The 13,661-nt window shown below is 45.2% G+C and overlaps 1 protein-coding gene across 2 annotated transcripts in view; it reads left to right on the top strand.

The window, feature by feature from the left end:
* Positions 1–13,661, top strand: part of LOC129712929 (PH and SEC7 domain-containing protein 1-like) — a 132,824-nt gene that overhangs the window by 43,378 nt on the left and 75,785 nt on the right. For both annotated transcript variants that reach the window (XM_055661706.1, XM_055661707.1), the window contains exons 3-5: positions 626–1,652; positions 8,207–8,318; positions 9,917–10,412. In XM_055661706.1, the coding sequence (XP_055517681.1) occupies positions 723–1,652; positions 8,207–8,318; positions 9,917–10,412 (1,538 nt within the window). In that variant the 5' untranslated portion in view covers positions 626–722. The remainder of the gene's footprint in view (positions 1–625; positions 1,653–8,206; positions 8,319–9,916; positions 10,413–13,661) is intronic.

Here is a 13,661-nt window from a genome sequence, read left to right on the forward strand (position 1 = left end):
TGTTTGTATTTACTTAGTAATTTACTTTTATTTGTATTTATTTAATATAATTATTACGAACAGGTGTACACATGTGTATACTGTATATATGTGCATATGTCACATCATATGTACCTCTGTTTCATATGTACAACAGTATCTGCACATCGTGGTAAAATGTGTGCCTCTGTCTATCAAATTAATTTGCCTGAGTGAGTGCATATATGATACTAAATTATAATCGGGTGCGTAAGAAGGAACTGCTGATGCCGCTTTTCACTGAAGATAGACCATTATATGGTTATATGGTTATAGACACAAAAATGCTGGAGTAACTCAGCGGGTCAGGTAGCATCTCTGGAGAAAAGGAATAGGTGATGTTTCAGGTCGAAACCCTTCAACAGACTCTTGTATATGTCTGCATATGTGCTCATTGAGCTTCTCACACTGCTGGGCTTAGTGGGAATAATCATATCTTCTTGCAAGTGTCTAAAATGCTATCGGTCTGAATAGGTCTCTGTCTATTCTCAACCCTTTGTACCATCTGTTTCTTATGACCTGCAGAGGTTTAGACTGTAACATAGATTGCAACTTCATTTAACACATTGACAATGTCTATCAGTAATATGTTTCTTGGAATTTCCAGGTTGGAGAGCTGATGTTTCTCAAGGTGGGAAGGTGATCGTGGTCTGGCCGCTCCTGTTGCCTGCCCTTCGCTTGTGATTGGATCGGATTTACATGGAATGGCGCAGAATACAAAAGTCATGACTTTCTACATGGAGCTGAGGACTGGTCACTCCAGGAATTGTGTCCAGATGCCTTCAGAATCTCCGGGACGGGGCTACCTGAACACAGCTCAGTATGAAGCCCCCAGCCGGTCACCATGCCAATCCTCCTCCGCCAATTCACTGACATCCCGGCCCCATGTGCAGAGACGCAGCCTGCCGCCAGAAGCCAGAATCGACTTCTTGGGCTTGCCTGGCCGAGAAAGGATCGGGTCCTCGCTAGTCCGCACGCGATCGGAGACCAACCCCTTTCGGGAAACGATCCCCAGCAACCCAGGGAGGTCCACTGCTCCCACCTCCCCGGTGGGAGTCAGGACTCGCTCCTTCTGCCCCGCTACCCTGGAGAATACAGTAAGAAAGGCGAACTTCAATACTGGAGGTAAAAGCTCAGTTGTTACTTTCAGCTACATCGAAAAGGCCAAGGTGAAGACCATCGTTAATCCGTTCAACACACCGGTGGTTTCACAAGAAGCAAAACGCCTTTCCACAGCGCAATTTCCGTCAGCTGGATATGGAAGCCCACAAACTGGGCACAAAGCATTGTCGAGTTTTGTATCAAAACTGCCTCAGATGGGAAGTCTAGACATGGTGACTGTGGAAGCCTCGAGCAGGCCATCAGATGGGTTGGTTGCCAGCCAATGCTTGGTCGACAGTGTTAGTACAAAGTGCCCTGATGCTCAAGATTCCCACATTGGCCTCCAAAATGGGAACAGGATAGACCACTTGTTCATATCAGAACCGTCACAGACCAGTGGTCAGGACCTGGGAACAAACCCAACGACTGCATCCACTTTCAGTGAAACATCCAACTATAATATCGACATATCTAATCACAGCTCAGAGCCATCAATTGGAATGGAGAGTCCAAACAGCCCTGGCTTCAAACAGGTACTTTCCAGAATAATATGCACTTGATTGAGTCTAGACAATTACATTACAAATCAGGGAAGGTAGTACATCCATGGATAACAAGGGAAATCAGGGATAGTATCAAAGCGAAGGATGATGCGTACAAATTAGCCAGAAAAAGCAGCATACCGGAGGACTGGGAGAAATTCAAAGACCAGCAGAGGAGGACAAAGGGCTTAATTAGGAAAGGGAAAATAGATTATGAAAGAAAACTGGCAGGGAACATAAAAACTGACTGCAAAAGTTTTTATAGATATGTGAAAAGAAAGAGATTAGTTAAAACAAATGTAGGTCCCTTGCAGTCAGAAACAGGTGAGTTGATCATGGGGAACAAGGATATGGCGGACCAATTGAATAACTACTTTGGTTCCGTCTTCACTAAGGAAGACATAAATAATTTGCCGGAAATAGCAGGGGACCGCGGGTCAAAGGAGTTGGAGGAATTGAGTGAAATCCAGGTTAGCCGGGAAGTGGTGTTGGGTAAATTGAGTGGATTAAAGGCCGATAAATCCCCAGGGCCAGATAGGCTGCATCCCAGAGTACTTAAGGAAGTAGCTCCAGAAATAGTGGATGCATTAGTAATAATCTTTCAAAACTCTTTAGATTCTGGAGTAGTTCCTGAAGATTGGCGGGTAGCAAACGTAACCCCACTTTTTAAGAAGGGAGGGAGAGAGAAAATGGGGAATTACAGACCAGTTAGTCTAACATCGGTAGTGGGGAAACTGCTAGAGTCAGTTATTAAAGATGGGATAGCAGCACATTTGGAAAGTGGTGAAATCATTGGACAAAGTCAGCATGGATTTACGAAAGGTAAATCATGTCTGACGAATCTTATAGAATTTTTCGAGGATGTAACTAGTAGCGTGGATAGGGGAGAACCAGTGGATGTGGTGTATCTGGACTTCCAGAAGGCTTTCAACAAGGTCCCACATAAGAGATTAGTATACAAACTTAAAGCACAAGGCATTGGGGGTTCAGTATTGATGTGAATAGAGAACTGGCTGGCAAACAGGAAGCAAAGAGTAGGAGTAAACGGGTCCTTTTCACAATGGCAGTCAGTGACTATTGGGGTACCGCAAGGCTCAGTGCTGGGACCCCAGCTATTTACAATATATATTAATGATCTGGATGAGGGAATTGAAGGCAATATCTCCAAGTTTGCGGATGACACTAAGCTGGGGGGCAATGTTAGCTGTGAGGAGGATGCTAGGAGACTGCAAGGTGACTTGGATAGGCTGGGAGAGTGGGCAAATGTTTGGCAGATGCAGTATAATGTGGATAAATGTGAGGTTATCCATTTTGGTGGCAAAAACAGGAAAGCAGACTATTATCTAAATGGTGGCCGATTGGGAAACAGCGAGACCTGGGTGTCATGGTACACCAGTCATTGAAGGTAGGCATGCAGGTGCAGCAGGCAGTAAAGAAAGCGAATGGTATGTTAGCTTTCATTGCAAAAGGATTTGAGTATAGGAGCAGGGAGGTTCTACTGCAGTTGTACAGGGTCTTGGTGAGACCACACCTGGAGTATTGCGTACAGTTTTGGTCTCCAAATCTGAGGAAGGACATTATTGCCATAGAGGGAGTGCAGAGATGGTTCACCAGACTGATTCTTGGGATGTCAGGACTGTCTTATGAAGAAAGACTGGGTAGACTTAGTTTATACTCTCTAGAATTTAGGAGATTGAGAGGGGATCTTATAGAAACTTACAAAATTCTTAAGGGGTTGGACAGTCTAGATGCAGGAAGATTGTTCCCGATGTTAGGGAAGTCCAGGACAAGGGGTCACAGCTTAAGGATAAGGGGGAAATCCTTTAAAACCGAGATGAGAAGAACTTTTTTCACACAGAGAGTGGTGAATCTCTGGAACTCTCTGCCACAGAGGGTAGTTGAGGCCAGTTCATTGGCTACATTTAAGAGGGAGTTAGATGTGGCCCTTGTGGCTAAGGGGATCAGGGGGTATGGAGAGAAGGCATGTACGGGATACTGAGTTGGATGATCAGCCATGATCATATTGAATGGCGGTGCAGGCTCGAAGGGCCGAATGGCCTACTCCTGCACCTAATTTCTATGTTTCTATGTTTCTAAATGTGTGGTTGGACTGTTACATTCTCCTGTGTTGAGTGCTTGGATTATTTGGTTGTGGGAAGAATGGATGAGCAGATATGGTTCCTTCTAGATAGATACAAAATGCTGGAGTAACTCAGCGGGACAGGCAGCATCAATGGAGAGAAGGATTGGGTGGCATTTCGGGTCTTGACCCTTGCCCTTGCTGATCATCTTCAGATTGGCACCCAGTGCAGATTTCCCACCACTAGACTCTCTCTCCATTGTATTTGAATTTCAGCGAGGGGACTAATTAGCCATTGAAGGGCGAGTACGAAATGATCGATTCAAAGTCATAGTGCACACAAGCAGACGCTTTGACCCATAAGGCCTGTGCCGACCATCAAACACTCATTTATATCAATCCCTTTTATTCTCTCCATATATCCATCAACTTCCCGCAGATGTTAAACCTACCCAGGTGAGTATGACATAAAGCCTGATGTCACAGTCTGCAGACCCAGCATTCATACACCTGGAGTGAGACACAATATGTCTGAGTATCTCAGCAGGTCAGGCAGCACCTCTGGAGAAAAAGGATGGCCAACTTATCGGGTCGGGACCGTTCTACAGTCTTCCAAAGTCTGAAGAAAGGCCCCTACACGAAGTGTCACCCATTCCTTTTCTTCCAGAGATGCTGCCTGACCCGCTGAGTTACTCCAGCGCTTTCTGTCTGTCTTCAGTATAAACCAGCATCTGCAGTTCCTTTCTACACACCATTCACCTGGGTGTGGAGCAGATTAGGCGAGTGTCTTGGAATCGATCCAGGTTGCTTGTGGTGATCAGGGTCCTCAGCGTTAAGTGTGTCTATTGACTGGCACTTGTCCAGCTCATTCAGTAGGCTGTTGCTGAGACTATTAAAGACAGCTGAGCCTCCAGCAGTGAATTGCCCTTTGTTGTACGTACGTACGTGCATGCGGAATGACAGGAGCATGTAAACAGGACGGGCACAAGTCGCCCGCGATGTTCCAGATGGTGGGAGATAGAGAGTGCAGTGTTTATGCTCCACACGACCCCTCTCTCACACTGCCACATCTAACAACCATTACATTCTATTCCATTATGGGGGAGGCCTGTTTTACAACCACTTCAGAGAGCCACTCATGCCGCCATTATTTTGGCTCAGTTTTTCTTTTAGTCTTTGTTTGTTTTTAAGTACAGTCTGGTTTGCTCATCACGTCTCACAGCCTCGCCATTAGCAACACGATACCCGAAAACTGAACGCCGTGATATCCTAACTCCCATAGTAGGTCATCCAGTCTCAGCCATTTGGAGACATTCCCTTTATTCCTTGCAATTTCCTCTCCTCCCCTACCTTCTCCCCTACCTAAATCCCTCTATCCCTGATCTAATGAGGAGCCCCAGACCTGAAACATCAACTTTCTACAAATACTGTTTGACCTGCCAAGTATTTCCAGCTTTATCTTTTTTTATCTCAGATTTCATCTGTGGTGTCACTTCGATGTAACTCAAGACTAAATTCCATGTGTGCAGCCTGTTAGCCATCTGGGAATTACAGACAGCACTTTCTGGATTGCTACAGCATCTTCATTCCCACACAGGGGGAGACTTTAAGTTGATATCTGTTTGGTGGAGTGACCCTGGCGAATGCTCAGTGTTCTGCCAACATTGCTGTTGTATTTGTACAATTCGCTGGTTCCTTCGTCATTTTAGACAATAGACAATAGGTGCAGGAGTAGGCCATTCGGCCCTTCGAGCCTACACCGCCATTCAATATGATCATGGCTGATCATCCTCAACCAGTACCCCGTTCCTGCCTTCTCCCCATATCCCCATGACTCCGCTATCTTTAAGAGCTCTATCTAACTCTCTCTTGAAATCCAGAGAATTGGCCTCCACTGCCTGCTGAAGCAAAGAATTCCACAGATTCACAACTCTCCGAGTGAAAAACATTTTCCTCATCTCCGTTCTAAATGGCCTACCCCTAATTCTTAAACTGTGGCCCCTGGTTGTGGTCAGGACATTCCTCTCACTGTGACATTCTCCACAGAGATGGACCGATCTCTGACTAGTCCCATGCCACACGATGTGGCCACTAGGTGGTTGCATGAAGCAATTCTTAAAGTGGTACCGATCAATTTGACATCAGCTGCTTGTCTTTTTTGATTGAAAACAATTATACCCAGAATAATTGCCTAATTGTTACATGTGTCACTGAAAATAAGACACAGCTTCACAAACTATCGAGTTGGATCATAGTTGCTATTATTAGTGCTTACCTCAGACTCTGGGTGATATCCAAGCAATGCCAATGGTCTATTTATAGATTCTCCTGAACTGACCTCTTGAGCAGACTAGCACTCTCTTCATTCGCTGACCTAGACACAGGGCATCACGTTAACACAACGCAGTAAAACTCTGGTAATCCGCTATCCAATTAAAACAAATCTGCCACATTCCACAGGTTGAAACTCTGAGGCCCTGTTACACCAAATCCCTTGAAACTTACCAGGTTTACCAGAAAAAAATATTATCCTACTGTTGAACTGCTTGAAAAAATAAATTAAGAGTGGGTTGAAGTATTAATTTTGATACAGCGCGGAAACACGCCCTTCGGCCAACCGGGTCCGCGCTGACCAGCGATCCCCGCACATTAACACTATCCTATACCAACAAGGGACAATTTTTACATTTACCAAGCCAATTAACCTACATACATATCTGTATGTCTATGGAGTGTGGGAGGAAACCGAAGATCTCGGAGGAAACCCACGCAGGTCACGGGGAGAACGTACAGACAGCAACCGCAGTCGGGATCGAACCCGGGTCTCTGGCGCTGCATTCGCTGTAAGGCAACAACTCTACCGCTGCGCCACCAAAATAATATCCAAGAGTTCAATAAATCTTTCAGTCTAGTGCCACCAAAGTTGTGAGCTTGGAGGGCCAAGGAACTGCAGAAGCCTGAATCTTGAGCAGAAAAAACCCGAATTGCTGGAGGAACTAAACGGGTCATGCAACAACTGTGGACAGAATGGACAGATGATGCTTCAGGCCGGGACTCTTCTTTATATAGTAGTAGGGGGAAGAAAGCTGGAATAGAGAAGTGGGGGCAGGACAAAACCTGGCAAATGACAGGTTGATACAGGTGAAGGAGGTTAAAGGAGTCACTGTGACTTGTCACATGTGACAATAAAGTATTCATTCATTTGTTGGCAGATGGGTGGTGTTGGACTATTGCAGCTTTGCAGCGTTTATTCATCTCAATCAAACTTAGTGGCATGTCCTCTGTCTACATGTCCATGTAGGGCGACAGATAGCACAATGGGCTAAGAGTTCGGCTGGCGACCGGAAGGTAGCCGGTTCAAATCCCGCTTGGAGTGCATACTGTCGTTGTGTCCTTGGGCAAGACACTTCACCCACCTTTGCCTGTAATGGAATGTAATTACGGCGGCAGGCGCGGGCACACCGCGACGCCCTGTGTCTCCCTTTCAAGGGAGATGCTAAAAATGCATTTCGTTGTCTCTGTACTGTACACTGACAATGACAATAAATTGAATCATTTCATTTCATTTCATTTTTCAATCAGTATCTCATCAATCCTCATTTCAATTAACTCCTCTAATTCTGCCCCCTTTTACCATTTCCTCAATGATTCCAGCCGTCAATTCTCTAAGTTCTGAAATTTCCAATGCTCCTCCACATAAAAACATAGAAATTAGGTGCAGGAGTAGGCCATTCGGCCCTTCGAGCCTGCACCGCCATTCAATATGATCACGGCTGATCATCTAACTCAGTATCCCGTACCCGCCTTCTCTCCATACCCTCTGATCCCCTTAGCCACAAGGGCCACATCTAACTCCCTCTTAAATATAGCCAATGAACTGGCCTCGACTACCCTCTGCGGCAGAGAGTTCCAGAAACTCACCACTCTCTGTGTGAAAAAAGTTCTTCTCATCTCGGTTTTAAAGGATTCCCCCTTATCCTTAAGCTGTGACCCCTTGTCCTGAACTTCCCAAACATCGGGAGCAATCTTCCTGCATCTTCCACCTCCCTATCTTCCTTTAATACCTACCTTTAGTTTAGTTTATTGTCACGTGTACAGGGATACGGTGAAAAGCTTTTTGTTGCTTGCTATTCAATCAGCCAAAAGGCTATTCACGATTACAATCGAGCCGTCCACAATTTAAAGATACAGGATAAAGAGAATAATGTTTAATGTAAAGTCCAGTAAGGTCCGATTTAAAGATAGTCCGAGGGTCGCCAATGTAGTAGGTGGTAGTTCAGGACCACTCTTTAGTTGTTGGTCGGATTATTTAGTTGCCTGATAACAGCTGGATAGAAATTGTCCCCAAATCTGGAGGTGTGTGTTTTCGCACTTCTGTACCTCTTGCCCGTACAGATGGACACCCACCGCTCCACTTATTGGACGTTGAGTCTCACTGAACAATGAACGCATTTTGTTTTTTAAGGCCTACTCTTGTACATGGGCCAGGGAACACTCCGAGCGTGCTCAGAAGATCGCAAAGGCCAGACGAGAATTCTTCTATGGAACCTCAGAACCGCAGACCCCAGAAGATAAAGGTAAATGTCGAATCCATCTTGGACATGCTGAAAAGATGCCACTAGCCATTGGCAGTCACATTGATGCTGTCATGGCTAGGTTTGTGTAAACTGCTTTCATATTTCTTTCATAAAACAAGGCCATTCAGTCCATTGAGTCTGCACCCGCTCACAGAGTATTGCCTTTGCATTGCTAATTTTCCACTGCCACCTATTCTCTGTACATTCCTAACAACTTCATATTCTACAACCCATCTAAACACAAGGAGCAATTTAGAGTGACCTATTAAATTATAAATCCACGTGAGTGTAGGATGTAGGAGGAGAATGGAGAATCCAGGTCATCTCAGAGAGAACGTGCAAACTACACACTGAGAGCATCGGAGTTCCAGATTTAACCCCGCTCATGAGCTGTGAGGCAGCAACTTTACTGGTTGCACTGATATCACCCAATGTTAAGAATGTGTTGATGAAAATGGCCTTTGATAACTGATAAACTGTGAACTTCAATTGCAAATTATGGTGTCTTAGCCATTTTCTAAAATTACTCAACAAGGTGAAGTAAATTCTGAGCAATGAGATAAAGATTCGCAAAGGGTTTCATAAACAGGTATGTTCCTTAGAGGCTCTGCTATATTCCAATGACATGCAGGATGATAGTGTGTGATAGTGATAGAATTGCAGAGAGATGATGAGAAATTTGGGATAATAAAACATGAGATGGGTGATTGATGATAACTGTAAGAGCGGCCCAAAGATCCAGTGTCAATAGTGAATCTATCTTTGGTTCTTTGCACAATTGATCCCCATAATCCTTTGATATATTACAGTTCTGTTCTTATCCCCAGTGGTATTTGGTGCTGACAGAGCTATGAAGTAAATAAATGAAAGTAAAACGGAGACATGAGAAACCAAATGCTGGAGCCTTGAGCAAAACACAAAGTGCTGGGGGAACTCCGTGGTTCAGGTAGCATCAGTGGCAGGAGTGGACAGGCAGTGTTTCAGGTCTAAAGAAGGGACCTAACCTGAAATGTTGACTTCCCATTCTCTCCCCAGATGCTGCCTGACCTGCTGAGTTCCTTCAGCATTTGGTGTAAATGCAATCAATATTTCTTGCTATGATGAACTCAAATGGGTCCACTCCTTTCTCTTAATAACAATAAGCCCTGTCCCACGGTTCGAGTTCATTCCAAGAGTCCTCCTGAGTTTGCCCAGAATCGAACTCGGTGATGGCCACTCGTCGGTACTCGGGGCTCTCGTGGACATTTTTCACCAAGTTGAAAAACCTTCACGAGTCTTCCCGTGCTTTCCTGCCGTTAGCGAGTCTTCCCGAGTACCTGCCGTTAACGCTAAGAGACGTCCCCGAGCTCCGACGTACCCGCTACATTCATTCTCCGTGCTTACCACGAGTTAGATTTTTTTTTAAACTCGGGAGAGCTCTTGGAATGAACTTGTACTGTGGGACAGGGCTTAAAGGCTAGTGCTTGTTGCCACATTGTGTTCAAACATACAGTAGCTGTTCAAAGTGTTTTCAGTTCCAATTCAAAGAGGTGGATTTAGTTGTGTTCTTGAATGTGGGCTGAGGAGTTGGTGCCTAACACACTGTTTTCTCCTTACAGCTGAATCGGAGATCCAGCAGACATTAGCAAATCCACACGCCGTTGACAATAATGAAACAGTGTGGAAAGAGGTGTCCACCGATGGCACATCTGGGACTTGGAAGCCTGTCAATCGCGGCTTGAGGGAGGAGGCCAATGGTCCAAAGGTCTCTCCTTTGCCAAATGGGAATCCCACGAACTGCAAACCAGGAGATGCATCCAGAAGGACCAAGTTCTCGGAGACAGACCTGGACGCTGTGCCGGTCAGACGCTACCAGGAAACCAATCTAGATGAAGTCATGGCCGAACACAACATGGACAGTACAGAGAAGTGCCAGAGTCTGCAACACCCTGGTTCAACAGTTGGATGTGATGTCCAGGTGGACTCTCATTCCATTTCTCCCGTGTTGTCCATGCCAGATGGGAATCCTGGGAGTGGAGGAGAGAGTGGAGATGAAGAGTCCAAAGCCCCAGACGATGAAGTATTCTACGAGACCACTTCTTCTGCTGCTGACAGGTAATGTGTATTCAGCGGGGCAAGTGTCAGAGATGGTGCCACACCATAAATTGCTATTTCTCTTGTGTTCTTGTTTGTGTTCTGTTTTTTTTTGTTTTGTTTTGTTTTTGTTTTTTGTTTGCCTTGTAAAGCGACTTTGAGTCCTTGAAAAGCGCTATATAAATTCAATTTATTATTATTATTATTATTATTATTATTATTATTATTATTATTATTATAAAGGTCCAACTACAGCAAAGACCAACTACCAACCTTCAAATCCAACTGTGGAGGAAGGTACTGCAGATGCTGGTTTAAACTGGATAGGCGCAAAATGTTGGAGTAACTCAGTGTGTCAGGCAGCATCTCTGAAGTGATACCCCTTGACTCTCAGTCTGAAGCAGGATCTAGACCCGAAGCGTCATCTATTCCTTTTCTCCAGAGATGCTGTCTGACCCGCTGAGTTACTCCAGCTTTTTGTGTCTGTCTTCAAATTCTACTCACTGAGATACTTGAGAGGCAATCAATTCATATGCGGAGTTACCTCCTCATGCATCTGGATGTAAATCCAAGGTTACACAAAAAGCTGGAGAAACTCAGAGGGTGCAGCAGCATCTATGGAGCGAAGGAAATAGGCAACGTTTCGGGCCGAAACTTCTTCAGGGTCAGGGGCGGGGGTCTTCAAAAGGAGGAGTAGCCAGAAGGCTGGGGGATGGGAGGAGACAGCAGGGGGGCTGAGGAAGGGGAGGAGACAGCAAGGACTAACAAAATTGGGAGAATTCGATGTTCAACATCGAATTTGAACATCGAATTCTCCCAATTTTGTTAGTCCTTGCTGTCTCCTCCCCTTCCTCAGCCCCCCTGCTGACTCCTCCCCCCCCCCCGCCTTCTCGCCACTCCTCATTTTCCCTTTCTTGTCTCCACCCCCGCCCCCGATCAGTCTGAAGAAGGGTTTCGGCCCGAAACGTTGCCTATTTCCTTCGCTCCATAGATGCTGCTGCACCCGCTGAGTGATTTTTTGTGTAACCTTCGATTCTCCAGCATCTGCAGTTCCCTCTTAAACACTGGATGTAAATCCAGCTCAGTTGACAAACCTATTGTTGAAAGAATTAAATATGGTTGATCATTAATGGGTCCAAGCTGAAATCTTTGAGTGAATTATGGGCTGACTATGTTTGGGACATCTGGAACTTGCCTCATTCAGGATTGTCCTGATGTCAGAGAGAGCCAGTGATGGCTGTAGATGTATTCCATCAGTTCCTTTTATTATTTAAGACAGGGAGCAACAGAGAAACATTGACTCTGTTTCTCTTCCAACTAATGCAGTCTGATCTGCTGAGTATTTCACACCCATTCTGTCTTGTGTCTGAGCAGTTAAGGAGACAAAAAGGTCAAAGCTCATGCCTGCAATGTATTCCCAGCTATTACCAAGATAGATAATGTAATGGCTTCCTGCTGTCAATGAGCTGCCCTTTAGCCCATTGCAACTAGCCCACTCTATTACACACAAGCCCTATTATGCCGTTGTGGCATAGGGTGGCAGGGTGGCTGTCCATGATAATGTGTTGAATATGAGTAATAGAGAGATTGTGTTACAGAGGGATTAATAAGCATTACAGTACAGCAATGGGTTTGCAATTATCCTGGATGGCAAACTAATCCACAATGTTACAGAAGCTAAACACTGCGTTGTGTAACAATAGCAATCTCACCCCAGTGTTCTTCTGGGCTCCATCACTATCCAGTGGAATAGTTCAATGGAAGTAGTTGCAGATGCTGGTTTTCACAACAGGACACAAAGTGCTGGAGTAACTAAAGGGGTCAGGCAACATCTCTGGAGGGAAATGTTCAATGACGATCTAGAACAGTGACATCTTGACACTGAACTAGTGGGGGTGATCAAACAGTGCTGCTGGGTATGAATAGACCTCTACACAAAATCAGGTTACCTGCTCTTGCTTTCCGTCAGTATCAGAATGATCATATCTCCAGTCATCTACTGGTTATTTTAGCTCGGTTGGTATGGTCGGGCATGCTGTCAGTGACATACAAGACAGACAAAGGAACATAATCTGCCGCTGGGCTCACACTATTGGAGATTTTCCTTTGACCTAAGCATCCCTCCAGCTCCTTTATCTGCAATTTAAAGTAAATTTGCTTCTGTCTCCTCCAGCTATAATAAAACCACAGAGGGCAGGCAGGTTAGGTGGCCGATTAGGAAAAGGGGAGATGCAACTAGACCTGGGTGTCATGGTACACCAGTCATTGAAAGTAGGCATGCAGGTGCAGCAGGCAGTGAAGAAAGCGAATGGTATGTTAGCATTCATAGCAAAAGGATTTGAGTATAGGAGCAGGGAGGTTCTACTGCAGTTGTACAGGGCCTTGGTGAGACCACACCTGGGGTATTGTGTACAGTTTTGGTCTCCTAATCTGAGGAAAGACATTCTTGCCATAGAGGGAGTGCAGAGAAGGTTCACCAGTTCACCGAATGGCCTACTCCTGCACCTATTTTCTATGTTTTCTATGTTTCTATGTTCCTGGTCATTTGGGTTCAGATGAGATTTTGCTGAGTTTACATTGAACAGAATGGGAATCTATTTCCCACACTCACTTTAAACACACTGGCTTCGATCCCCCAGTCCCATTAAACTCATCGAGTACTCCGTCAGTCTGAAGAAGGGTCTCCACCCGAAACGTCACCCATTCCTTCTCTCTAGAGACGCTGCCTGTCCCGCTGAGTTACTCCAGCATTTTGTATCTATCTTCGATTTAAACCCTTGTACTCCTTTATGTCCATCACCCTCATTAAAGTCACCAGGTTAACATTCTCGCAGTCTCTTTAAATTCTTCTTTCCAACGTTCCCTTTAAACTTACAGGAGCCCCGTCTCACCCGCTGAGTTTCTCCAGCACCTTCGATTTTCCAGCATCTGCAGTTCCTTCTTAAACATGGCCTTTCGCCAGCTCGCTCTTTAAATTCATTGGGTTCACTAGGAAACTGGTTATGCTACTGTGTTGCACTAAAAAATGAATTAAAGGTGGGTTGGAGTATTAAAATTGGTAATATCCAATAGTCCGGAAAATGTGTTTGTTCTGCACCACCAGAGGGTGCTGGATTATCGGAGTTTTACTACAACTGCAGGACTCTGACTCAGTGGTCCCTCTGCTGGTCATTATTTGCGTTGTAATGTGCATAATATTGGTCAATGCATTGATGGCAGCAAATGCTGGAAACATTCCTCTGGTCAAGCAGCACCAGAGGAGTGAGAAAC

This window comes from Leucoraja erinacea, chromosome 34 (assembly GCF_028641065.1).
Source record: "Leucoraja erinacea ecotype New England chromosome 34, Leri_hhj_1, whole genome shotgun sequence".
Classification (NCBI taxonomy): Eukaryota; Metazoa; Chordata; class Chondrichthyes; order Rajiformes; family Rajidae; genus Leucoraja; species Leucoraja erinaceus.